This window comes from Pogoniulus pusillus, chromosome 35 (assembly GCF_015220805.1).
Source record: "Pogoniulus pusillus isolate bPogPus1 chromosome 35, bPogPus1.pri, whole genome shotgun sequence".
Taxonomy (NCBI): Eukaryota; Metazoa; Chordata; class Aves; order Piciformes; family Lybiidae; genus Pogoniulus; species Pogoniulus pusillus.
This window is the reverse complement of record NC_087298.1, coordinates 3,367,955-3,393,949: the sequence shown is the minus strand read 5'-3', so window position 1 is coordinate 3,393,949 and position 25,995 is coordinate 3,367,955. Positions and strand designations below refer to the sequence as shown.

General features: G+C 60.3%; 2 protein-coding genes across 3 annotated transcripts in view; one reads left to right on the top strand and one right to left on the bottom strand.

Annotated features, from left to right (window-relative positions):
* The first annotated feature begins 80 nt into the window (after positions 1-80).
* Positions 81-16,380, top strand: AKNA (AT-hook transcription factor). Its single transcript, XM_064170940.1, has 21 exons — positions 81-476; positions 5,967-6,238; positions 6,373-7,346; positions 7,904-7,978; positions 8,545-8,701; positions 9,293-9,450; positions 9,537-9,596; positions 9,690-9,790; positions 9,890-10,052; positions 10,146-10,273; positions 10,362-10,538; positions 10,698-10,899; positions 10,995-11,101; positions 11,304-11,536; positions 11,736-11,922; positions 12,558-12,734; positions 12,914-13,387; positions 13,430-13,509; positions 13,607-13,717; positions 13,989-14,154; positions 14,460-16,380. The coding sequence occupies exons 2-21, from the start codon at positions 6,079-6,081 to the stop codon at positions 14,737-14,739; spliced, it is 4,170 nt and encodes a 1,389-aa protein (XP_064027010.1). The 5' UTR covers positions 81-476; positions 5,967-6,078; the 3' UTR covers positions 14,740-16,380.
* Positions 16,381-18,865: 2,485 nt separating this feature from the next.
* The window catches only part of STXBP1 (syntaxin binding protein 1), a 35,514-nt gene continuing 28,384 nt past the window's right edge, over positions 18,866-25,995 (bottom strand). The window contains exons 18-20 of one of the 2 annotated variants that reach the window (XM_064171571.1): positions 24,382-24,536; positions 22,078-22,201; positions 20,728-20,817 (exon numbers count right to left, since the gene is read on the bottom strand). In XM_064171571.1, coding sequence (XP_064027641.1) covers positions 22,092-22,201; positions 24,382-24,536 — 265 coding nt within the window. In that variant the 3' untranslated portion in view covers positions 20,728-20,817; positions 22,078-22,091. Of the gene's footprint in view, positions 20,818-22,077; positions 22,202-24,381; positions 24,537-25,995 lie in introns of both variants that reach the window. The other variant, XM_064171572.1, reaches the window with a different exon arrangement.

Below are 25,995 nucleotides of genomic sequence, written 5' to 3'. Positions count from 1 at the left end.
TTTGTTTTTCAATAAATCTTATCAGGGTAAAAAAAAAAAACACAAAACCAAACAAACAAAACCCAAAAGATGAGTTGGGGGACGGGGAGGTTGCGTTGGGGAAGATTGTTCCATCCTCATCCTCATTCCTATCCCCAGCCAGGGCCGAAGGGATGAGGATGGGGATGGGCAGAAAGCAAGGGCAGCTGCCGAGGTTTTTGCTCCGACGAGCAGTGCCTGCCCAGCATAAATTATGCTAATGAGCGCCCCTGATAGGTGCAGCCGGAGAAGGCGGTGCGCCCTCGCCCCGTCTCTCGTTTCTGATTGGCTGGGAGCTCATGATATGCTAATGAGGCCGCCGGCGGGCTGTGCTATTGTCCGGTGGGGCCGGGCCGGGAGGAGCCGGAGCTGGCGGCAGGGCCGGGGCTGGGATTGGGGCCGGGGCACGGAGCCGCCCAGTGCCGGGTGATGAGGGGCCGGCCGGGCTCTGCCTGCAGGTGAGGAGCCGCGGGGCAGCTGTTAGATGAGCGGGGAGGGAGGGTGGCGCTTCCTCAGCGGTGCCCACCGCGCCAGATGTGCTCCTCCGTGGTTGGATCGAGGCGTGGGGCCCAGCGCGGCTGCTCGCTGTAAGCCGCGGGGGTGGGAAGCAGAATGCTCCAGGGGATGCTCAGCTGAGGCCCTACGGGGCTGGTTCCATCCTGGGGGCCGGGGCCGGGGGGGGGGAGGGGGCCGCATCCGGCACCTCCCCGGCTCTGGCAGAGCTGGCTCGCAGCTGGGATCCGGTTGGGATCCTTGACTGGAAGTCTTTTAGTCAAGGAGATGCGCCGGGGGGGGGATGTAGGACTCGTCGCTGCGCCGCTTGTCACCGACCCCTGCCCTGCTTGTACTGCCCCACGCCGCTCGGTGCCCTTCCGCATCACTCCGTGCCCCCCCCGCGTTATCCTACATCTCTCCGCGCCACCGAAACCTCCACGGCCCCACGGAAACCTGCCATAACTTTCCTTATTCCTCTGCTTCCTCCCCGCCCAGCGCCGAATCCTCCTCCCGGTTCTGCGCGACAGGGTTTCGGGAGGGTTTCATCAGGCTGGCGTGGCCGGGAAGACCGAGGGCGGCTGGAAGCCAAGCCCGGAGGCTGCGGGACGCGAGGCCGTGCCGCTGCCTGCGGCTGCCCCGAGGAAGTCGCCGGGGGGCTGCCTGCAGCTCCGGTTCCGTGTTTCGTTTCAAGGGCAGCTGTGAGCACCCTCGGTTCCTTGAAGCCAATGCATGAGTGCCCCGGCTGCCTCCGCGCCCATGCGGGGATGTTTGGAGGACTCCCTGGAGACCGGGGCAGGCTGTTTGCCCAAGCCCAGCCCGTTGCCGGCTAACCCAGCCGCACGCTGCCAGCTGCGGCTGCCCTCCCGTGTCCCCTGCCGCCGCCTCCTCCTCCTGCCCGGCGCTAATAAGGGATCTCCGTGCCCCCGGCTCTGTCGCGGCGGTGGCAGCTCTCTCCAGACGGGGATTAAGGCTGCTGCCCTTCGCTGACTGATAGCTCCCACTGGGGCGCCGAGCTTTATCTCGGGGGGCGCACCCCAGCAGCTTTCTAGAGTAGACCCTGGCGATAAGGCTGTTCCCAGTGGAGACAGGGCACAGTGTGGGGTTGATGTGCCAGCGAGGAGGTAGGAATGCAGCCGTGGGAGCAGCTCCTTGTCCCACCATGGGGCTTGTCTTCAAGTGCAAGCGTGCTTGGGGCTTTGGTGTCTCTTCGTGGGATATGGGGAAGCTGGGGGGGGGCAATATTTCAATATTTGAAGGAGACCTACTGGAAGGCTGGGGAGGGACTGTTTAGAAGGGCTTGGAGTGGTGGGATGAGGGGCAGTGGCTTGAAACTGGAGCAGGATAGATTTAGGTTGGACATGAGGAGGAAGCTCTGCACAATGAGAGTGGTGAAATACTGAAACACGTTGCCTGGGGAAGTGGTTGAGGCCCTGGGCAGCCTGGTCTAGTTGGAGGCATCTCTGCTGACTGCAGAGGGGTTGGACAAGAGGACCTTTGGGGGTTCCTTCCAACCCGATGCAATCTGTGAACCTGATATGGCTTCTCCAGGCAGAGGAACTTGGTGAGGATGTGGCCCCTCCAGGCAGAGGACCTAAGGGGGGCACACAGGCTTTGGAGACATGATGTAGGAGCAGGACTGGTGTGCTTTCAGGGGACAAGGAGAGTTTGCCAGGTTCTTCCTCACTCTGATGGTTTCTCCCATGTTTTGCCAGCCCAGAAAGCAGAATTTGCACTTCTCTGCCCTCTTTCACATTCATAAAACAAGTCTCTGAGCTTAAAAAGAGGAAGAATAAAAACCCAGTTTAGAAACCAGGAATTCCTCCCTCCTGGAGTGCAGAAGCCCCTTGCCAAGTTCCAGCCCCAGGCTGCTGTTCTGGCCTCCTTCAAACCACCCTCCCTCTCCAAAACAAAAGAGGTGGCAACGCTGACATGCTGCTCCTGCTCGGACAAAAAGCTGAGCTGTGCAGGGCAAGAGGACAAAACTAACCCTCTAGAGCCCTTCCCTGCAGGCTACCAGCACCAAGCATCATCCTCTGCTTGCTTTTAACCTCTCCTTTTAAGCAGGAGAAAGGTCTGGGGATTGGGGGTTATGGTTTAGGAGAAGAAAGTCATCACCCATTGCTCAGGAAGGGAGTTAAAGCCCCTCCTGCCTCCCAGACGGGCACGGATGTGCCCGTCTGGGAGGCAGGAGGGGCTTTAACTCCCTTCCCCGGGGGGATTAGAGCCTCCTCAACCCTGCCTGCTCTGCCCAGGACTTGACAAGACAGTGAAGGCAGAGTGACAGCAGCCTTGTCCCCTCCTCTCCATGTCACCGAGCAAGCCCTGGGGCCAAGGATGTTGTGTCTCCTCTGCTGTCACCACTAATAAACCCAGGAGCAGCGATGGGGACACTGTGCTGCTTAGTGTGGGCTTGGATCATGCAGCTGGTCTGCAGCACACGTGCAATGAGTTGGGTGGTCTCAGCTTTGCAGTTCTATCTCTCTCCTACTGGGGTTTGCAGGGCAGGGACGGGATCACTGTGGTGGAAGGTGAAGCAGCTGCCTGTAGATGGATTGGAGGTGATTAGGAGGTGAGGGCAGGGATTGGCAGAGAGAACTCCTGCCTGGTGGCCAGGCAGAGACCTGGCAGAACTCAACATCCACCCCTGAGGCACAATTCACAGAATCCCAGCATGGTGAGGGTTGGAAGTGACTTCTGGAGGTCATCCAACCCTGCTGCTAAAGCAAGGCACCTACAGCAGCTCGCCTAGAATCACAATGACCAGGGAGGGCTGGAAGCTCTCCAGAGAAGGAGACTCCACAACCTCTTTGGGCAGCCTGCTCCAGGCCTCCAGCACCCTCACAGCAAAGAATCTTCCCTTCCTGTTCAGGTGGAACCTCCTGGGTTCCAGTTTGTGCCCATTGCCCCTTGTCCTGTCACTGGGCACCATTGACAAGAGTCTGACACCAGACTCCTGCCCCCCACCCTTTATTTCTTGCTGAGTATCGCTCAGATCCCCTCTGGGGCTGCTCTTCTCCAGGCTCAGCAGCCCCAGGGCTCTCTCCTTACAGAGATGCTCCAGGCCCCTCAGCATCTTCTTAGCCCTCACTACAAATTCAGGGCAGCCCTGGCTGAGAGTCAAAGGGCAGGAGAGAGGCTGAGGGTCTCAGGCAGAGTCCAGGGCTAGAAGACATTTTCCAGCTGAGGTTTTTAAACTTCTTTGTAGCTCTTTCTCCAGTCACCCTGCTGCAAAACCCCAGCTTTGTTAAGGGCTATCTGTCTCTATTTATACACACACACACTTGGCTTTGTTTCCCTTTGCTTTGTCGTTCCCCAGTACGTGGCCAGACCATGCCCCAGGCTTTTCTGTGCTGCCATAGCAGCCAGCAACTCACTACAAGGGGAAATAAACTCCCAGATTTTTCTGTCTTACCACCATGACCATTGGCAGAGGGACTGTCTGGAGGCTGGGTTTGCCAGCAGATCCTCAGACTGTGGCTGCTGCAGCTGGGGAGGGAGGCACTGCTCAGAACTGGGGTGATGGCCTGTGGGTTATAGGGATGAGCCTGCCAAAGACATGTAGGAAAGGTTTTAACCCTCTTTAAGCTGAGGGAAGAGGACCCACAGGCTCCTTTCATCCACCTCACACCTGCTGGGACTCCTCTGCCCTGTCCAGGGGTGATGTTTGGGGCTCCCCATCTCTTGGGGATGCTGCAGGATTTGAAGTGTGTTGAGCACATTCGTGTGCTGCTTCTCCAGGCCAGGGTGTGGGGAAGGTCTCAGGGCTGGAAACAGCCTACTTTTGAAGGGGCCTAAAGCCAAAATTGCTCTTTAGCTGTGCTGAGCTCCCTCAGATCCTGAAGCAGCTCAGGGGCAGTCCTCCTCTCCGTGCTGGCAGCACTCTGGGGGCAGGAGAAGCTGTGGAGCATCTCCAGGTGCAGAAAGTGAAGTTGCTCAGCCAGTGTATGGCTGAAAAACGTCCTGCAGGCAGCCCAAGAGGTTTGTGAGACCCTAAAAGATGCTTTGGAAAACTCCAAGGATGCAGGCAGGGCTGGGATCACGCTGCTGCTGGTGCAAGGACAGTGCCTGAAGTGGCCTGAAGGACAGTTCTGGGTGCCACCAGAAAATAAGCCCCAAAAGCCCTCTCACAGCAGGGTTTAAACTGGAGGATTTGCAGATCCCAGGCTTTGGGGTGGGTTAGAGGAGTTCCCTGCAGCGTACAGCAGCATCCCTGAGCCAGCAGCACCCCCAAATCACCCTGGTTGAAGGCAGCCACCCCAGGGACCATGCTATGGTTTCATTAGCAGCTGGGAGCTTGCCCAACTCTCCTCCTCGTGCCACTAATTACACATTAACGAGCTGTGTTAATTAACTGCCTGCAAATACACCAGCACCACCAGGCTGCCTGATTCTGACTGGACCAGGGCCAAGAGGAGCATCTTGGGGTGGGGACCAGGTGGATAGCTCCTTGGAGAGATCTGCCTGGCTGAATCTGGGGGTCATTTGGCTGAATTTGGGGGGGTTATATGGGTTAAAAAAGCCCAAAGCTTTGGTGAAAAGTCTCCTGGGCCATGCAAGGCCTGAGGGGGTTAAAACGTTTGTGGTCACCTAGGAGCTTACAGGAACCACCCAAGTTGTGGTTTCCTGCTTCTGCAAAAGCCCTCACAGGCACAGGAAGGTTTTGGGGTGCTCAGAGAGATGCTCAGTGGGGTTGTAGTGATGGGCAAGTCCCAAGGCTGCTGGCGTGGGGTGAGTGTAGCCATCACGAAGCTGCTTGCTCTGGCGTTGGGTTGGGGCTGCTGGCGATGGCTTGGTGATGGGTACCAGCCACCAGCTGCTGGTGGGCAGCTGCCACCTCCAGCACCCTGTGGCCTACAATGGGCTTGTAAAGGGCTCAGATAGAGCTGAGAGGATGTTGCTGGGAAAGCCCCCATGGCCTTTCTTGCTTCCTGCCTCGTGGTTGGGGTTTTGGCATCCGCTGTCTCTGGAGCTGCCTCTGCAGCATGCTGAGGAGTGGGGTGAGGGCCAGCTGCTGCTTTGGGGTCGTTGGTGGGGTGAGATTTTTGGGATCCCTTTCCCAGAAGGGCCTTGGGATGCTTCTGCCTCCCCACCCCAGCAGTCTCCTGTGCTGTGATGGGACTTTAAGGGTCCCCAAGCTGTGGCTGTCTGGTTGGAGTGACATCAAGAGGGGTGCCAGCATGGGCTGGTGTCCCCTCCATGCTCTCTCTAGGTGGGGAAAGAGCTTTTTGGAGTGGCCCTGAGCGGCTTATTCCTCATGAGGACCATCATGACAGCTTCCAGCTTTCTGGTGGGACACAGGGTAGGGGTCTGGCCCAAGAGTGTCACCCCTCTGTCAGGAGGCATTGCTCTTATCCCCAGGGTCTGGGGGCTAGGGGAGTCCCTGGCAGCTGGAGGCAGAGACACCTCCAGCAGAGCCCACTGAGCATCTCCCCCTCTCGCTCGGCCCCCGCCAGGATGCAGCGATTCTATGACCTACATTCATGGCGAGGAGGTCCCCAGCCTGCCGCAGCCACCGCCGCCGGGCCATGAAGCGGCACAAGTGACAGGGACAGAGTGCCCGCGGGCATGGCCAGCCCGGCACCATGGCTGCGCTGGACACAAACACAGCTGAGGCGCTGCAAGGGAGAGCAGCAGGAGGAGGAGGAAGACGACGACGACTTTGAAAAGCGAATGGACGAAGATGGAGTGATCGGCTTGGGGGAGGATGCCGGGAGCCCCCCGTGGGGTGAGTCTTGTCTTCTCTGAAGCCCAGAGACCCTTCTGGGGGGCTTCTGGGAGCTGCTGAGCCGAGGGGGGTTCGGAGGGGCCGGGGGGGCACCGTCTGGCTGGTGGCAGCCTCTGGGTGCTGGCGTTTTGCAGGCGACGGCGAGGGCCAGGAGGTCGAGTCCCCGGCGGAGGAGGGTCGCTGGCACCCGCGGCGGGAATCAGCGGAGGAGGAGCGCGGCAGTTCGCGGGGGGACGAGTCGCTCTGGGGGGCAGAGAGCGATGGGGAGCCCTACCCGGAGATCTCCTACGAGGGTCAATGGGGCTCGGGGTCCAGCGGCAGCCCCGAGGCGCTGCGACGTGGCCGAACTCTGTGCCAGCCCAGCGCCTGCAGCACCGACGGAGCGGACACCTCAGGGCTGTCGGACACCAGCCCTGGCCCCTCCACCCCGTCCCGCCGCCACCGGGGCTGGGGCACGGTCGAGGATACCAGCGGGGGACACGAGCAGGGCTGGACCCCGAGACGGAGCCTTCTGCTGCCCTTCTCCACCGATGACCCCCATGATACCACCAGCATCGAGCCCATCCCCAAGCCTCAGCCAGCTGGGAAGGAACTACCAGCCCCTGGCACAGTTGCCTTGGCACCTACCGGGAAGCCCTGGAGCGATGGGACTCCCTCTGCACCCCAGCTGCATGACCGGTCCCAGGTCCCCAAGAAAACAACCCCTACGGCACCGCACCCCAAGCCCTGCCGGCCGCTGCGGTCCCTGAGCCCCCGGCGGCGACACCCCGGCGGCAGGGAGGCAAGGGAGCCCTCGGGAGCGGGCAGCGGCACGGCGGATGGCACCCAGTACGGCCGAGGGCGGCTCAACCACCCTCTGCCCGACCTCTCCAAGGTGGAGGCTCGGGTGAAGTTCGACCAGAGCTACCGTCCCCCGCGGGGCAGGGTCCTGCCCGCCTGCCCCCGGGCCCCGGGCGGCCCCATCGGCTTCAAGTCCCCGGCCGAGATCGTCCGAGAGGTGCTGCTGAGCAGCGGGGAGGGGGCCCCTCCGCAGCCCCCCGCCAGCCCTGGCGTGCCGCTGGAGCTCAGGTCGCCCAGGCAAGCCACGGCGCTGGTGCAGCAGCTGCAGGTAACAGCCAGCTCCACTGCTCAGCCAGAGGCGCCTCACTGCGAGGCTCTCCGGCGTGGGGGGACGAGGGGGTGCAGGCGAAATGGAGGTGTCACCAGCTCTGTCAGCCAGCCCGGTGTCACCGATGGGGGAGGGGAGGGGTTCGGTGCTGGTCACCCCCTGCCGTTCCTGCATGGAGGATGGTGAGGAGGGAAGGAACTGGCAGAGATGCTCACATCCTCCCCAGGATGGTTGTACAGCCCCCGCGATGCTCGCCCCCGCCCAGGATGTTTGTCCCTTGAGATGTCCTCCTGTCCTCTGCGGGTTGAGGGAGGTTGTCCCCCGTGCAGAGAGGCAGGAGCCACATCTGCACCAGCTGAGCTGGGTGCTTTGTGGGGGGAGAGGATCTGCAACCAAGGGTGTGCCCTTCATGCCATGAGAGCCCCACCCTCCCCGTCCATGCTCCATGCAGGGATGTCTCCCTCCGTGCCATGTCACCCCCACCCCCGGTGAGGCCTCCTCTAAGTCCCCATCCTTGTGCTGGGGGCTGTCACCCACTGCGTGTCCCCTCCCTGCAGGATGACTACCACAAGCTGCTGACCAAGTACGCCGAGGCTGAGAACACCATCGATCAGCTGCGCCTGGGTGCCAGGGTGGGTGCTGGGTGGCTGCAGGGCTTAGGTGGGGGCTCCCTGCTCTGCTTCCCCCTCTCTGGGGTGTCTTCCTCCCCTGGCTCCCCCCAGCTCCTTCTCCTGGTTGAGCAGCTCAGGGAGGGGGTTGTGACCACAGAGCCCATAGCAAAACCTGGGGCCTCTGGGTTGCCCCCAACATGAAAGGCTCCACATCTGTGCCAGGCTGACCCAGCCCCAAAATGGTGAGGGTGGCTGCAGGGCACACCCCTGAAATGGCAGGGCCTTAGGCAGAAGCATGTCCCCCTCCTGCACCACACCATTGCACATGCAGGGAAACTGAGGCAGGGCTGCTGCCTGGCTGTGCCTTGCTGCCCGGGCCCTGCCCCCACCTGCACTCGCCTTGCCCAGGCTCTGCCCTCACCTTCACTTGCCCTGCTTGGGCTCTGCTCTCATCTTCATCCTCCTGCCCACCCCCCCCTGCTTGCTGTCTCTGTAGGGATGAGGGCTTCAGGGTGCCCGTGGCTGGGTGGGCAGTGCCAGGACTGTGATGCAGGGTGGGTGTCTCAATCCTCTCTCCCTGCCCACAGGTGAGCCTCTACGCTGACCTGCCACAGCCCAGCCGCAGCCTGGCTGTGGGCACCATGGGCAAAGGCTGTCAAGTGATGGCCCTCAGCATCCCACAGGCCAGGACAGCAGCTTTCAGCACGGCCCCAGCCACAGCCTCGCCAGCCTCACCAAGTGGAGGTGTGTTGAACCCTGTTGCCCTTCTGGCTCATCTCCCTCCCGCTGTTTTCTGGGGGTATTCAGCTAGGACCCCATTTCCATGGCTTTGCCACGGTGGGGGGGACACACCAGTGCTGTGAGTGCCCCCAGCATCACCTTGGCCTTGTGTTCTGGGCTCCCCAGTTCAAGAGAGGCAGGGAACTACTGGACAGAGTCCAGTGGAAGCTACAAAGATGCTGAGTGGCCTGGAGCAACTCTGTGAGGAGCAAAGGCTGAGAGCCTGGAGAAGAGCAGCCCCAAATCTGAGCAATGCTCAGCATGAGCTGGGCAAGAGGATGGGGCCAGACTCTTTCCAGTGGTGCCCAGTGGTAGGACAAGGAGCAATGGGCACAAACTGGAACCCAGAAGAAGGAGAAACCTCTTTGGTGTGAGGGTGCTGGAGCCCTGGTGCAGGCTGCCCAGAGACTTTGTGGAGTCTCCTCTGAAGAGCTTCCAACCCTCCCTGGTCATTGTGATTCTGGGCATGCTGCTTTAGCAGAGGGGTTGGACTGGGTGGTCTCCAGAGGTCCCTTCCAACTCCCAGCAATGTTGGAATCCTGTGTGGTTTTGCAGCTCCAGCACCAGGACCATCAGGCCAGGAGGAATCACCTCAATCTCCTTCCTCACCTCCACCCCGTGGGTGCTGCCCTACCTGCCAAGGGCCATGCTGCTGCTCGGGGTCCCAGCTGACTCAGACACTGGCAGGACAGACCCAGAAGCTGCAGGCACAGGCAAGCCCCAGATGAGGGGGGCACACGTGGTGGGAGGCTGTGGTGGGGGGCTCCAGCAGAGCCAGGCTCAGCCCTTCCTCTTCCAGGTGGAATCCTTTCAAGGCTGGATCCAGGCTGGAAGCCCTGCATCCCGGGAGCAGCTCCAGGTATGTCAGCCCCATCCCAGCGCCCAACCCTGGGCTGAACAGAGGGACCAGAGGGCAAGCTGGGGTGGGGACACGGCCACCGTTGTGCCGCAGAGGCTGAGGATGCTGAAGGCTGCGCAGGACGCTCTGGAGCAGGCGTACCTGGGAGCCCGGCAGCAGCACCCAGAGACCTCGGGGGGCTTTGATCCCGACCGGTGAGTGCCTGACCCCCACCACCCCCAGCCCCTGGTGGGGACTGGCTCCCTTGCTGCAGGTGTAGGGTCTCCCTGACACCGCTGCTCCCTGTCTTGCAGCTCAGTGGAAGGAGACATTTTCCGCCTGGGGCTGCACCTGGAGGAGCTGAAGGAGCGGCTGGAGCCTGGGGCCAGGCGGCAGCTCCCTCCTCAACACCCAGCCCAGCCCCACTCCCCTCCAGCCCACTCCCCACTGCCTACCTCTAGCTCCCTGCACCCCGAGGTGAGCAGGGCAGGGCTTGAGAGGGGGCTGGAGGTGAGAAAGTGCCAGGATGGGGGTCCTGAATCCCTGACCCCCTTTTGCTGTGCCCTGCAGAGCCCAACACAGACAGAAGGTCCCCGAGGGACAGCGGGGGACAGCAAGGCTGTGACAGAGTGGTTGCCCCGACCCCTCTGGAACAAGCAGCAACGTCTGGAGGAGGATTTTGGTGACCTGCTGCAGCAGTGAGTGCCCTCCAAGGCTGGGGGTGGGGGGTGAGGGCAGGGAGTGGCTCCCCAAAACCACCAATTTCTGTCTGTGGATCCCCCGCAGGTGCAAGCACTTCAGGTCCCTGCCGGAGTCACTGAGCCTGGAGCAGCTGAGCCTGACAGAAAGTGGATCCCAGGAGGAGGTGGATGGGCCAGCAGCAGGGGATGGTGGCCCCAGCGAGGGAGGCCCCAGGAGGACATGGTCACTAGAGGAAGGGGCTGACCTTGAGACCTTCCCCTCGTAAGTGCTGTGATGGGACTCAGGCAGGGCGAGTGGGAGGGTTTAGGTCATGCTTTGCACCCCTGGCATTGAGAGGCTTCAGAGTCAGCAGCCTCCCTGGGCGAGCTGGCACCGCCAAAGCCTCTGCCCACCTTCGCTCATGCTGTCCCCTCCCTGCAGGCACCCCCCAGAGAGAAGAGCTGTTCCACCTCCCCTCGGCGTGACCCCATGGCCAGGGAGGACACAGAGCCACCTGCTCACCGCTGAGGAGCCTCCAGCCGCCGCCAAGCCTCCCCTGAGGGTCCCCACCCCACCGCAAGCCCCCACGTCCCGCCGCAGCAGCGGGGGGGGCAGCGCTGTCACCCAGCACCGCTCCGGCAAGGTGAGTCCCTGGGACACAGGTTCCCATCTGGCAGCACCCCCAGAGCCTGCTGGGGGCGCTCAGCACCACTGCTGCTCTCCCCGCTGCACCCGCAGGAGCAGCGCATCGTGTCGCCGGAGACCGACAGCGGCTTCGTGGGCTCAGAGGCCAGCAGGGTGTCCCCCCCCGTGCACACCCCCGAGCACCAGCCTCCCGCCTCCGGGTATGGCTCAGGGTGGGAGATTCGGGGCCGCTTGCCGGTGGCTCTCTGCGGGGATTTGGGGTGCTGAGGGGGAGCAGGGATGGAGGGAGGGGAGGTGGGGAGCAGGGAGGAGGTGCTGGGTGGGGTTTGGAGATGTGCAGGGTGGCCTGTGGGCAGGGCACAAACTGTGGGGGCTGCCACATGATCTGCCCCCTTTCCCCAGGACCCCTGGCTCACTGGGCCCCTCCGTCCCCATCCCTGCGACCCTCCACCCTCATCGGAAGAGAGAGGTGCCCCCGCTTCCCTCTGAGACTACACCGACGGGCATCTACCCCGCGGGTGGGCAGGGCAGCACTGGGGGTGCCCACCTGCCCCGCAGCACCCCCTGGCAGAGCAGCTCCCCCCGTCACTGGGCTGAGAGTGCAGGCAGCGAGCTGGGACACGACGGTGACAGCAGTGAGTAGTCCTGGAGGGACATGTCCCCAGGGAGGGACATCTGGGGGGTCCTTGCACTGCAAGTGCCTCTGGTTTGTGGCGTTCTCCCAACCCTCCCTGGGGTGCTGGCACCGAGGTGCCCCCCACCTCCCGGCTCTGCTGGACAAAGAGCTGGACCCAGCGCTCCTCAGCTCACTTGTGCCCCCCTCCTCCTCCCCAGCTCACACGGACTCGGAGGCGGAGGGCAGGAGCTGCGTCAGCACCAGAGGCCACCCCCCTGCCACGACCAGGGGCCCAGCCAGCCCCCCACCGTCCCCCAGAACACCTTCCCCCACCCTGCTGTCCCCTCAGCCGCCGTCCCTCGATGCGTCTCACTGCGACCTGCTGGGCTCCCGTCTGCAGCGCGAGTGAGTGGCTCTGTGCCCCCAGACTGGGCTCAGTGGCTGTGTGCCCCCAGACTGGGCTCAGTGGCCGTGTGCCCCCAGACTGGGCTCAGTGGCTGTGTGCCCCCCAGACTGGGCTCGGTGGCTGTGTGCCCCCCAGACTGGGCTCGGTGGCTGTGTGCCCCCTAGACTGGGCTCGGTGGCTCTGTGCCCCCCAGACTGGGCTCGGTGGCTCTGTGTCCCCCAGACTGGGCTCGGTGGCTGTGTGCCCCCAGACTGGGCTCGGTGGCTGTGTGCCCCCCAGACTGGGCTCAGTGGCTGTGTGCCCCCAAACTAGGCTCAGTGGCTGTGTGCCCCCCAAACTGGGCTCAGCTCCTGAGTGGCACAGGGACCCCACCCCGAGCAAAGTCCCCAGAGGCCCCAACATCTGCTGGGCAGCAGCAGGTTTGCCCTTCGCAGGGAGCCAGGGCGCAGCCGGGGCTGAGTTCTCCAAACTCATGACAGGTGTGGGACCGGAACCGAGCGCAGCCAAGCCCCAGGCTCGGTTTTGGGAAGCATCGTAGCATGACGCTGGTGGGGGAGGGGGACACGGGGCACTGGTGGGAGCTGAGCTGCGGCGGCCGCAGGTGTCCCTCACGGTGCCGTCGGTCCTGCGGCAGCCAGGCCATCCGCGCACTGCGGGACGAGGTGCGGCGGCTGCAGCGGAGGCTGGAGGAGAGCCTGCGGCGTTCCCACAGCTATCCCGACGGAAAAGCCACCACCCTGCCTGCCACCCTGCCCAGGAGGCAGCCAAGGGACAATGGACGGTCGTCCCCCAACGACACAAGGCCCTCGGGGTAGGTGGCAGGAGGGACCTGGGAAGGGGGAGGTGGCAGCAGCCGTCTGTGGTTGGGGTCAGGGCCGTGTCCCGTGGCTGTGAGGACAGCCCCAGCCCCTCCTGGGGGGTGGGTCAGGGGCGTGTCTGAGGGGACACTGAGGGGTCTGAGTGGTGACAGTGGTTCTGTCCCCTCCACAGGGAACCAAGCCCAATGGCACAGGGCAGGGTGCCCCCTGGGGTGGCACCCACGAGGAGGATGCGATCGGCCTCAGTGCCACGGGACGGACCAGAGCTGGAGCTCAGTAAGTTGGACTCTGCTGGGATGGGGACAGAGGGGACAGCAGGGACACGCTGCTCCCTGCACACCCTGTCCCCGCATGCAGAAAGGTGCTGGGGGTGCTGTGGGACCACAGAGACCATGCAGGTCCTCTTGGCCCCGTGGGCCCCCGCAGCACTCAGCCCAGATCCTGCAGATCCCACCGGATCCCACCCTGCTTCCCTCTCCTCTGCCACAACCTCCAAGCTGGACCCCTCCTGCGCTGGGCCCCGGACCACTCCCTCCCCGAGGAAGGCGCCCCCGGGGCCGGTGAGCTTTCGGGGGCAGTACACAGGTGGGTGCCAGTGGGTTGGTGCCAGGAGCTGGTGGTGGCCATCCCCACGCTGGGCTCCTCGGTGACGCTGTGTTTTGGCAGGGACACAGTACCAGGCAGGGATGCCAGGTGCCACCCCGGCACCCCGGGAAGAGCTGGGCGCCTCGGGATGCCCTCGGTGCCACGGGAGCTGGCCACTGTCAGGTGAGCAGCCCCCAGCCCCTGCTGCTCCTCTTTGGTTCCTGCTAATGAAGCTGTTAATGACTTTCATTCATTAACCCTGCTGCTGGCTTCTGGGCAGGTGATGCCAGCAGGCAGCCCCAGCACAGCACCCCGAGGAGGACACACTGCCCCACTTGCCGGGCACCCATAGGTACTCCTGCGCCTGGCAGCAGGGACAGAGCCACACACGGTGGGTGACAGAGATGGGACCCGCTTGGCACAGCTCATCCCTGGGGTGGGGGAACAGGGAACAGCCCTCAGCTCCCTGGCACACTGCCTGGGAGCAGAAAAGGCAGCCGCTGGTGCCACCACTCACTCCCCCTAGGCATTGGTGCTCCCACCCAGCAGTGCCAGCCCAGTGTGCCACAGGGGTGCGGCTCACCCGAGGCTGCCGTTTGCTGCATCCCCCTGGGGACACCTAACACCCGCCTGGGGGCATCTAACTACCTTCCTCCCCGCAGCAGATGCTGGCCCCAGCGGCAGGTCCTCCCCAGGCTCCCACCCTGAGCCCCGGGCTGAGAAGCTGGAGCAGCCCAGACTCTGGTACTTGGCAGCCAGCCCTGCTGCCGCCGCTGCCATCAGCTGCCTGGTGCCCGTGCCCCTCGTGCCTTACGTGCCCTCCATGATGTAAGGATGATCTGTGCTGGGGGGGGAAAGACTGGGGGGAGGTCAGCATCACTCAGGGGAGGAGGGTGAACCCAGGAGGGGCTGTGCCCATCCCAGAGAGCCCACAGAGCCTTGGCACCTGGGTGGCAGCTGGCTGGGAGCAGGGTGACACAGGTCCTGGTTCTCTTTGGTGAGGGAGAAGCTGCACAAGGAGATGGGTGCTGGGGGGGGTGGAGACGGGGGAGAGGGGTGCAAACCAGGGCAGCATGGAAGCCCAGAGCCCTGCGGGGGGCAAAGCTGAGCCTGTGTTCCCTTCTCCTCCCCAGCTACTGCTCCCCAGCAGCACCTACCTCAGCCCCCGCCGCGCCCGGGGTCCCCCTGCAGCGCGCCGCGGGGCACCGGCAGGCACAGCACCCGCCCTGGCAGCACAGCGCTGCCCACCACCGCTTCAGCCTGGACCCGCAGGAGCTGGAGGATCTCAACTGGTCGCTGAGCCGTGCCGTGGAGGCTGCCCAGAGCATGAGGGTCACCACCACTCGCATGAGCAGGGTGCTAGCCACCGAGCTGGGCCGAGTGCGGGACCTGCGGGGCTCCTGCCTCTTCTGAGGTGCCCCGCGGCACCTCCCAAACCCTGCCTGCCCCTGCAACGGGCAGCAGAAAGAGGATGGACCCCCCCCCACACTGGGTACTCTCTGCCAGATCTGTGGGCACTGGGCTGGAGGCATCTCCACGGGGGTCTGCACTGGCTCCCATCCCTATCTGTCTTGCCCGAGTCCTGCATCACTTCCCCATCTGTCCATCCACGTTCAAGGTACCCAAGCTGCAAGAGAGGAGCAAGATATGGGCAGAGGTCTCTGAGACCTGCCCCCCCACACCCTGAGGTGTAGGAGCAGCTCAGAGCACCATCCTCTGGGACCCGCAGGGTGGCTCTGTGTCCCCTAAGGCAGCCACCCCTCCAAACTCAGCACTTCTAGGGCTGCTCTGACTTTGTGCAGGTCCCACAGGGCCAGGCTGGATGGTACCTTGAGCAACCTGGTCTAGTGGAAGGTGCCCCTGCCCATGACAGGGGGTAGGAACTAGATGATCTTCAAGGTCCCTTCCACTCCAAACCACTCAATCATTCTATGCTGCAACCCAGCTGAGCCCCCCTGGGCAGCTGCCATTACCTCTGTGCCTGCATGGGCTGAAATCCTTATGATTCCTGGTTCATCCAACCCCTTTCCCAACCTCTGGGCATCATCCTGGGGGGCATTCAATGCCTGAGGTCCACCTGAGGTCATCCCCTCCACCCTTTGTGCTGCCCTTGGGCTGGAGCCCAGTGTGTGTTCCCTTTGCTTTCTGTGGTCTGCTGTGATCCAAAGTAGCCAGAGAGCAGCTGAGTCACCCTCCTGGGGCTGGGTGGTGACCTATGCTGTGTGTGTATCCATCTGTAGATCTGGATAGAGGAATGGATATGGATCCATCTCTAGATAGAGGGGCTGGAGCAGGTCCAGAGGAAGGCAACAAAGCTGGGGAAGAGTCTGGAGAGCAGACAGCTGAGGGAGCTGGGGGTGTTCAGCCTGGAGGCTGAGACCTCGTTGCTCTCTACACCTCCCTGCAAGGAGCCTGGAGCCAGCTGGGGGTTGGTCTCCTCCCTAGTATCAAGTGATAGGATGGGAGGAAATGGCCTCAAGTTGCAGCAGGGGAGGTTTAGGTTGGATGTTGGAAGAAACTTCTTCCCTGAAAAGGTTCTCAAAGACTGGATCAGGCTGCCCAGGGCAGTGCTTGGCTCCCCAGCCCTGGAGGGGTTTCAGAGCAGTGTAGCTGTGGTGCTGAGGGCCGTGGTTGAGTGGTGACCTGGCAGTGCTGGGTTAGAGGTTGGACCTGATGATCTTAAAGGTCTCTTCCAATCAAAACCATTCTGTGATCTCTGCCTTCTGCTTCCCATTCCCAGCACAGTCCTTAGGGCATGGGTTCAGTGGGGATTTTTGACCCATGATGTCATCCAGACAGGGGGAAAAAAAAAGAGATTTGGGGTTTTGCTTGGAATTCCCAGGGGATCTGAGCTGCTAGAGGGAAAAGGCCCCCTGTGAGATGGTGGGAGGACAAAGATCCACCTCTGGAGGAGGAGGGAGCTCTGCAAGAGCCTCTGCACCTCCAGGCTGGATTTGTGATGAGTTAATGCCTGTTACTGACGTGGATGCTGTGGGAGCCTGGGGGGGAGGGGGACCCTGAGCACCCACACCACAGGCTCACAGAATATTAAGGCTTGGAAGGGACCAAAGATCATCGAGTCCAACCCCTCCCCTGCCACAGCAGGCCCACACAATCCAGCTCAGGGCACACAGGAACACATCCAGACAGGCCTGGAAAGGCTCCAGAGAAGGAGACTCCACAACCTCTCTGGGCAGCCTGTGCCAGTGCTCTGGGACCCTTCCAGGCAAGAAGTTCCCCCTTGTGTTGAGCTGGAACCTCCTGTGCTGCAGCTTACACCCATGAGTGGATGCTTATGGGTGTAAGAGAGCCACAGAGGAGCCTGCACCCTCTGCCCCCAGGGTGAGTCCAGCCAAGCCCCTTCACTGCACCCCTCAGCAGCTTAGCTGCAGTGCCCCAGCTGTGCTTTTGGGTAGGTCCTACCTGAAGTGCCCCTCTTGGATTTATTTATTTGTGACTCTTTTTGTCGTACCAGGACTCACCTTTGGGAGGGATGGGGAGGGGGAAAAGAGCCACTGGCACCCCCCAGCACATTGCTCAGATCTAAAAGCCTCCCAAAACTGCTGAACCTGAATCCTGCACCCAGCCCAGGGCAGGGGAACAAGGAGGGGCTGGGAATGGAGGTGTCCCCAATGCTGGCCTTTGGGGAGAGGGGGGGCTGGGGGGGGTGGGGTGGGGTTTTAATGAGGACTTTTGTGTCTGTGGTTGCATCCCCTCCTCTTTGTATCCCAAGTGAGCTGACAGGCCAGGTCCCAGCCATGCTGGGAAGCTGTGACCCCTCCCCAAGCCTGGCTGGGGAGCGTGCTGGGGGGGTTGCAGCCCTATCTAACTGCCCCAAAGGCAGCAGCCAGGAGCACAGAGGAGGTCTGGGTCTGGGGCTCCTTCTTGTAGCATCCAGCAGAGCCACTCAGTGGCATTTTGTACTGAGAAAAATCACCTATTTTTGAATGAAATAAAAGCAGTTGTTTGGCTTGTGGGGGTCTTCTGGGAAGAGTGCCTGGGGAAGGAAGGGGGACAGTGATCAACAGCAGCTGACCATGTGCAAGAAGGGCAACGACATCTCGGCTTGGATCAAGCACAAGGGTGGCCAGCAAGACCAGGGAAGTGATTGTGCCCCTGTATGGGGTACTGGTGAGGCCACAGCTTGAGTGCTGGGTTCAGTTCTGGGCCCCTCACCCAAAGAAGGACATTGAGGGGCTGGAGCAGGTCCAGAGAAGGGCAGCAAAGGTGGTGAAGGGTCTGGAGAAGAGGAGCTGACTGTGTTCAGCCTGGAGACAAGGAGGCTGAGAGTGGAGACCTCATTGCTCTCTACAGCTCCCTGAGGCGAGGTTGTAGTCAACTAGGGGGGGGTTGGTCTCTTTTCCCAAGCAACAAGTGACAGGACAAGAGGAAATGACTTTGTTGCAACCCTTTCCCTCTACTTTCCCCTCTGCTTTACCCTTCCCTCTTCCTCTCCCCCTCCCCTTCCTCTTCCTCTCCCTCTCCCTTTCCATTTCCCTCTCCCCCTCCCCCTCCTTTACCCTCTCCCTCTCCTTTTCCCTCTCCCTCTCCTTTTCCCTCTTCCCTCTCCTTCTCCCCATCTTTTTCCCCCTCTCCCTCCTTTTCCCTCTCCCCCTCCTTTTCCCTCTCCCTCTTCCCCTCCTTTTCTCTTTCTTCCCCTCCTTCTCCCTCTCCTTTCCCCCCTCCTTTTCCCTTTCCTCTTCCCTTTCCCCCTCTTTTCCTCTTCCCTTTCCTCTTCCCTTTCCCTCTCTCCTTTTTCCCTTCCCCCTTCTTTTTCCCTTCCCCCTCCTCTTCCCTTTCCCTCTCTCCTTTTTCCCTTCCCCCTCCTTTTTCCCTTCCCCCTCCTTTTTCCCTTCCCCCTCCTTTTTCCCTTCCCCCTCCTTTTTCCCTTCCCCCTCCTTTTTCCCTTTCCCTCCCCTTTTCCCTTTCCCCCTCCCTTTCCCTCTCACCTTTTCCCTTTCCCCCTCCCTCTCCCTCCTTTTCCCTTTCCTCTTCCCTTTCCCTCTCTCCTCTTCCCTTTCCCTCTCCCCCTGCCTCCTTTCCCTTTCCCCCCAACCTCCTCTTCCCTTTCCCCCTCCTTTTCCGTTTCCCCCTCCCATCTCCTTTTCCTCTTCCCATCTCCTTTTCCCTTTCCTCTTCCCTTTCCCTCTCCCCCCGCCTCCTTTCCCCTTCCCCGTCCTCTTCCCTTTCCCCCTCCTTTTCCCTTTCCTCTACCCTTTCCCTCTCCTTTTCCCTTTCCTCTTCCCTTTCCTCCTCCTTTTCCCTTTCCTCTTCCCTTTCCCTCTCCTTTTCCCTTTCCTCTTCCCTTTCCCTCTCTCTCCTTTTCCCCTTCCTCTTCCCTTTCCCTCTCCCCCCCGCCTCCTTTCCCCCCTCCCCTTCCTTTCCCCTCATTCCCTCTCCTTTTCCCCTCTCCTCCTCCTTTCCCCAGCAGCCTGAGCATCCCCCCCCTCCCTCAGCAGGCTGTTTCCCAGGGGCAGCATCTGGTGCTGCAGGAACACCTCCCCCATCCCTTAAGCAAGCAGCAGGGGCAGGGCCTGGGTTGCACTGGGGATGGAGCTCGCTTTTATTGAAGTCACTCGAGTGCTGGAGTACAGAACAGAGAGCTACAGAGATGATAACATGGTTGTGCTTCAACACTTCTCAAACATTTAGATTCCAGTAATTTCAAGGTAAACAAGTTCCAAGACAGACCTAGATAATTATTATTATTATTATTATATATTTTTTTTTCCTTTTTAAGGTTTTTTTTTCCCCCTTTTGAGATAAATTATTTTTTTCCCCCCATATATAAATAACTGTAACAGAAACAAACCCAAAAAGGAACAAGAATAATTTAAAGGGCCAACATACAAGATCCTGAAGCGTTTGCATTGCTAAAAACAAGAAGGGACTCAAAACAAGTTTTGGAGTAGGGGGGGAGGGGGGAAGGGAAAAAGAGGCAGGAGGATCAAAGAGGACCCAACAAATATCAGTGCAATGATACAGCCTTTGCCCTAAAAATATATATTTAACTTTATGGGCAAGGAACAGCTCGGGGGGGGGAGGGGTGGGAAAAAAGGAAGGGAGGGATGGGGGCTAACCACCAACGAGGCAAGAGATTTTGGTGGAGGGGAGGGGAAGAAAAAAAAGAGGAGGTTCACATCCTTCAGGGGCAAGGAGAACAAAACAATGGACCCCAAACTATTGCAGTGCACCTAATGGCAGAGGAGGGCAGGGCAAGGGAGTGTGGAGGCGGGGGGAGGGGTTGGCAATCCTGGAAGGGGGGTGGGGGGGATCAGAATGAAAACCAAATAAGAACCAAAGCCCAACTGAAATCCGAGGGTTGGGTTAAAATCACTAAACACCAAGCTCGTAAAGAACGGCACAAGACACAGTCATTAATATACACAGAGTCTGGAGTGGGGGGCCCAGAGGGGTGGGGGGGTGGGTTTTTTTGGGGGGGGGGGGGGTGGGGAGAAGGGAGGCCTCGGGGGGGAGTGATGCCACGCTCCAAAACGCTTCACCGCGGGGACCACACGAAGGGAGCTGGGCAGGGGTGGGGGGAGGATGCCGAGCTTCTTGAGGAGGGGGGGGGATGGAGGGAGAGATACAGACATATATATATCTAAAGGAAGCATTTATTTGATATAGATATATCTCTGCATCTGAAGGAGCACCCAGAGAAGGGGGGGTGGGGGTAGGGGCAGGGCAGAGGCGCAGCCACACGAACGAGAGCTGACGCCCAGGTCCCATCTCCTCCAGGGCTTTGACCGGTTTGGTCCCTTTTAGCTTCCCCCCACACACCCCTCCCTCACCTGGGAAATTGCTGCAGCGTGAAGCATCCCAAAGTGCAGCCTCTCCCCTCGCCCACAAGCTTCTTCTCCCCTCCCTCTCCCCGCTCCCGGCACTCTCCTCCCAGATGTTGCTGCGCGCATCTGGCAGGAGCGCTCCCGGCCCTGAAATGACAAAGGACAGCAGCAGCCCCCGGCGGGGACCTTCCCCCTGCTCCTGGGCAGAGGCTGGAGGGCTGCCCAGCTGTCTGTCTGTCCGTCCAGCCGCAGCAGACCCCTCACAACAAGGAGCAAACCCTTTCTTATCACCATCATCCCCCAGGTGGTGGTGGGGGAGGACTCAGCAGGGAGCTCCGGGGGGGCTGTGCAGAGCTGCAGCTCCAAGCAAGAACCGGTCGGGTTCACCCCCCCCCAACGCCCTCTCTTTAACGCAAGGCTTGGGGCTTTCTGAACAGATCGTTTAGTTTGGCTGTTGTCTCCTCCCTCTGGATCGAAATGAGCTGGGGAAGGCCACGGGAGGGGGGAAAAGGGAGGAGGGGGGGAGTCAACAAAAGAAGGAGAGGAAGCTGGGCCAGGGCTGGGTGCGGGGTCGCAGCCCGGCAGGGGATTCGGCGTGGAGTCGGCGGTGGAGATTCCTCTTAACTGCTGCTCTCCTCCTCTGTTTTATTGAGCTTCTTCAGCGTGTCCAGCAGTTTCTGTGGGGTGAGGATGTGCGTGGACCCTGGGAGGGAGGAGGGAAGGAGCAAAAGAAAGAGGAAAGGGAGGCATCAATGATGGTTTCAGGACCTCTTTCCCCTGGTTTCACCCCGGTCCGCGCTGTCCCCAAGTCGTGTGTCCCCTCCCCCCCCCCAGTAAGGACGTTGCACGGTGGAAATGCTTGCGAGGAAATGGACGTCCATGGGCTGGGGGGGAGGCTGCGGGGGGGACAGAGAAGGAATGGAAACAAAAGAGAGGTGAAGGAGATGTATGGAGCTGGGCAGGATGATCGTGGCCAGAGGGATCACTCCTGGGCCTTTGGAGGATGGATGTAGGAGGCACTGGCCCAAAAGCCACCAGGCAGGAGATGGAGTCAGCAGCTGGGCACAGAGAGACCATCTGCAGGTTCCCAGACCTTCTCCTGCCTGCCCAGGGCTTCACTGGCTCCAAAGAGTGGTCTGGAGAGGAGGGGTTGAAGGGAAGGAGGAAAAGGGCTCCTGCCAGCTGCCAACCCTTTGCCTGCTGGTTCCCCAGCATGATGCCAGCAGCAGCAGCAGCAGCAGCAGCAGCTTCCCACCACACTGCCTGTAGCCTGGCCTGTGCCCACCACACTGCCAGTGCCACCCTTGCAGCCTCCTTGGCTCTGTGGTGACCAATGTGTGGCAGGGGACACTATGGCAGGTCTGACCAGCAAAACCACCAGCAGCTAAACCACAGCACAGCATTCAGGGGTCTGCAACAAAGGGTAGGGGTAAGGGGGAGGCTCCTGCCCATCCAAGGGCATCAAGCACCACAAGACCAAACCTGAGCTTCCTCATGGGCTCCAGATTTCAGCCCCATAACACCCTGGAGCTGGAGGTGCCCATGGCAGTGCCCAGGCTCCACTGTGGGGCACAAGAGGAGCTGGAGGCAGGACAAGTGCTGGGCTCCACTCCACGTGCACGCTGCTGCCTCCAGCCATCCTGGGGTGCTCCATCCCCCAAAGCCTGGGCTGGCAGGGTCCCAACCCACTGCCCCCCCCAGCCCCTCCAGCCTCAGGGAGGGGGGAACTCATGGGATGAAGGAGCCAGGCGGGTCCAGCCGAGAGCCATGGGATGATGGAAGCGGCGCTGGATGCTCTCCCACCTGGGCAGGAGGAACCGCAAGCATTTGCTCATCGGAGACCCCCGAGGGAAACCAAACCCCAACCAAACAGAACAAAGCAAAGAAAAGGGAGAAGAGAAGAAGCAAAGAAGACCCTTCGGGGAGGAAGAGTTTCTTTTTTTCCTTAGTAAGCTGCCTTTACTTGGTTTCTTTGGCTCACTCCATTGCTGGAGCCTGCTCCTCAAATGATACCCTAGTGGAGTCCCTGAAGTCGGGGTGCCTCAGGTCCATGAGAAATTTGGTGGGAGTGAGAATGTGAGTAGAACCTGCAGGAGAACAGAGCGGGGCTGATGGGCTGTGCCAAGACTTTGCCACCCAACCCCCCAGCCCTCCCCTCCCAAATCTCCCACTTTGTGGTTTTTTCTTTTTTTGGGGGAGGGGTGGGGTGGGAAGGGAAGGAGTGAGGAAGGATGAAGTTGTCACCCGGAGCGTCGGAGGTGCATGCAGGGAGAACAGTTCCCAGAGAGGATGAAGGATGGAGATGGGCAAGAGGCAGGGATGGAACTAGGTGGGTGGTTATGGTGGTGGGGCACAGCTGCTGGAAGCTGCTGCTCCCATGGGAATACAGAAGAGCAGATGAGATGCCAGGCAAGAATCTAGGGACCAGATGAGTTCAATGAGGGGCTGCCACCTGCCTTGTCCTACAAAAGTGTGGATCCAGCTGTGCTTCCTGAAGGGAATACTAGGGGATCTGAAAGCTCTTTGCTAACATCTAGGAAGGCTTCCACTGTGAACTTCATGCCTGATCTGTGGCTTCATTGTAGGGTGCTGAGAGAGGACTCAACACATGTCCTGTTGCACAGGTGCTGCATGTCCTGGTGCACACACATTGTGTGTGCACCAGGACATGCAGCACCTGTGCAACAGGAAAAATGCATTTCCTGGTGCATGCCCAGGGCACATCATGGTTGGCATGTGGCACCTCTTCACTTCTCCCTGTAATGACCTCAAGGACAAACCTGCACCCCAAGGGTGAGAAGCAATTCAGGCTGCAACATCTCCCACCTCGGCCATCCCTCTCATCCAGCTCTGCTTGAACAGAACCAGCCACAGGGAAGGAAAAAGAGGAGCAAAACTGGTGGTGGGACATCAGAGTCCCCAAACCCTGGAACAGGCTGTCCAGGGAGGTGGTTGAGACCCTGACCATGGAGAGTTAAAATAGGATCAGAACTGGTGATGGGTAATGGGACATAAGGGTTCCCAAACCCTGGAACAGGCTGTCCAGGGAGGTGGTAGAGTTCCCAGCCATGGAGAAGGAAAAGCAGGAGCAAAACTGGTGATGAGTAAAGAGGTATCAGGGTCACTAAACACTGGAACAAGCTGTTCAGGGAGGTGTTTGAGTGCCCAGCCACAGAGAGTTAGAATAGGATCAGAACTGGTGATGGGTAATGGGACATAAGAGTCCCCAAACCCTGGAACAGGTGGTCCAGGGAGGTGGTTGAGACCCTAACCATGAAGAGTTAAAACAGGATCAGAACTGGTGATGGGTAATGGGACATCAGGGTCCCCAAACCCTGGAACAGGCTGTCCAGGGAGGTGGTAGAGTTCCCAGCCATGGAGAAGGAAAAGCAGGAGCAAAACTGGTGATGAGTAAAGAGGTATCAGGGTCACTAAACACTGGAACAAGCTGTTCAGGGAGGTGTTTGAGTGCCCAGCCACAGAGAGTTAGAATAGGATCAGAACTGGTGATGGGTAATGGGACATAAGAGTCCCCAAACCCTGGAACAGGTGGTCCAGGGAGGTGGTTGAGACCCTAACCATGAAGAGTTAAAACAGGATCAGAACTGGTGATGGGTAATGGGACATCAGGGTCCCCAAACCCTGGAACAGGCTGTCCAGGGAGGTGGTTGAGTGTCCAGCCACTGAGAGTTAAAACAGGAGCAGAACTGGTGGGTTGAAAAGAGGCAGAGATGTGGTGCTGAGGGACACAGTTTAGCCCCAGACTTGGCAGAGTTAGGTCATTAGCAAGAAATTCTTCCACCATGAGGGTGGTGAAGCACTGGAACAGGTTGCTCAAAGAGGTTGTGGAGGCTCCAAGCCTGAAAGTGTTCAAAGCCAGGTTGGATGTGGCCTCGAGCAACCTGCTCTATAGCAGAAGGTGTCCCTGCTGGCAGGTGCCCATGCTGGAGGGTGCCACTGCTGAAGGGTGTCCCTGCTCACAGCATGGAGCTGGGACTGGATGACCTTTAAAGTCCCTTCCAAGCCCCAAATCACTCTACAATTAGACTTGATGATCTGAAGAGGTCCAACCACAACGGTCCCATGATGCCACATCCTGTCCCTGGGGGAGGGCAGACACAAAGGGAGAGACACCAAGCAAGAGGAGAAGAACCTTTTCTGTGGAGTTCCAGCTCCCGTGGTCATCTGGAGGCAGGATGGGAGGGATGAAGGAGGGAGGTGTGATGAGCAGCCAGCGCGGGGGGCGCAGCCCTGCTCCCGCACTCACCTATTAGCACCTCCCACTTGCCGCTGGCTTGCGTCACCTCATAGGCGCAGCGCATCTCGTTCATGCTGACACCGCCCAGGATGAAGATGATGAGGCGGGGGCCGCTCCGGTACTCGCCAGGGGCCTTGTTCTTGTGCCAGTGGCCGTAGCGGGCGCTGGAGAGAGGAGAGCAGAAGGGAGAGGAGAAGGGAGAAAGGGAGAAAGGGGGAGAGGAGAGGAGAGGAGAGGAGAGGAGAGGAGAGGAGAGGAGAGGAGAGGAGAGGAGAGGAGAGGAGAGGAGAGGAGAGGAGAGGAGAGGAGAGGAGAGGAGAGGAGAGGAGAGGAGAGGAGAGGAGAGGAGAGGAGAGGAGAGGAGAGGAGAGGAGAGGAGAGGAGAGGAGAGGAGAGGAGAGGAGAGGAGAGGAGAGGAGAGGAGAGGAGAGGAGAGGAGAGGAGAGGAGAGGAGAGGAGAGGAGAGGAGAGGAGAGGAGAGGAGAGGAGAGGAGAGGAGAGGAGAGGAGAGGAGAGGAGAGGAGAGGAGAGGAGAGGAGAGGAGAGGAGAGGAGAGGAGAGGAGAGGAGAGGAGAGGAGAGGAGAGGAGAGGAGAGGAGAGGAGAGGAGAGGAGAGGAGAGGAGAGGAGAGGAGAGGAGAGGAGAGGAGAGGAGAGGAGAGGAGAGGAGAGGAGAGGAGAGGAGAGGAGAGGCGAGAAGGGAGGAGAGGCGAGAAGGGAGGAGAGGCGAGAAGGGAGGAGAGGCGAGAAGGGAGGAGAGGCGAGAAGGGAGGAGAGGCGAGAAGGGAGGAGAGGCGAAGGGAGGAGAGGAGAAGGGAGGGGAGAGGAAAGGAGAGGAGCAGGGAGAGGAAAGGGGAGAGGGGAGAGGAAAAGGGAGAGATGAAGGAGGCAAGAATGCTGCATTGAGTTCATGGCTTACGCACACAGGGCAGAGTGGCTGGTGGGAAGGGCACGAGGGTGCTGGGCAGCTAGTGGCTGCAGATGAGCCACAACCTGTGCCCAGGTGGCTGGGAAGGCCACCAGCATCCTGGCCTGAGTCAGGACTAGTGTGGCCAGCAGGACCAGGGCAGGGATGGGCTCCCTGTTCTCAGCACTGCTGAGGGCACAGCTTGAGGAGTGGGGTAGGTTTTAGGGCCCTCACTACAAGCAGGACACTGAGGGGCTGCAGCAGGTGCAGAGAGGGCAGCAAAGCTGGGGAAGGGTCTGGAGAACAAGTCCTGTGACTACTGAGGTTGTTCAGCTTGAACAAAAGGAGGCTGAGGGGAGGCCTCCTCACAGAATCTCAGAACCTTAGAGGTTGGAAGGGACCTCCAGACACCATCCAGTCCAACCCCTCTGCCAAGCAGGATCCCCTAGGGTATCCTGAACGCATCCAGGTGGGTTTGAAAGTCTCCAGAGGAGGAAACTCTCAACCTCTCTGGGCAGCCTGCCTCAGGGCTCTGGCACCTTCACACCAAAGAGGTTTCTCCTCATGCTGAGATGAAACCTTCTCTGCTCCAGTTTCTGTCTCTCTGCAACTCCCTGAAAGGAGGCTGGAGCCAGGTTGGTTTCTTGTCCCAGGCAACAAGTGACAGGACAAGAGAAAATGGCCTCAAGTTGCACCAAGTGAGGTTTAGGCTGGACA

Excerpts from the sequence above, each read along its gene's own strand:
- AKNA (XM_064170940.1), top strand. The coding sequence starts at position 6,079 with ATGGCCAGCCCGGCACCATGGCTGCGCTGGACACAAACACAGCTGAGG. Across the intron at positions 7,979-8,544 it reads AGCTGCGCCTGGGTGCCAGG|GTGAGCCTCTACGCTGACCT; the intron begins GTGGGTGCTGGG and ends CCCTGCCCACAG. Across the intron at positions 13,388-13,429 it reads TCCCCACGCTGGGCTCCTCG|GCCAGGTGCCACCCCGGCAC; the intron begins GTGACGCTGTGT and ends CCAGGCAGGGAT.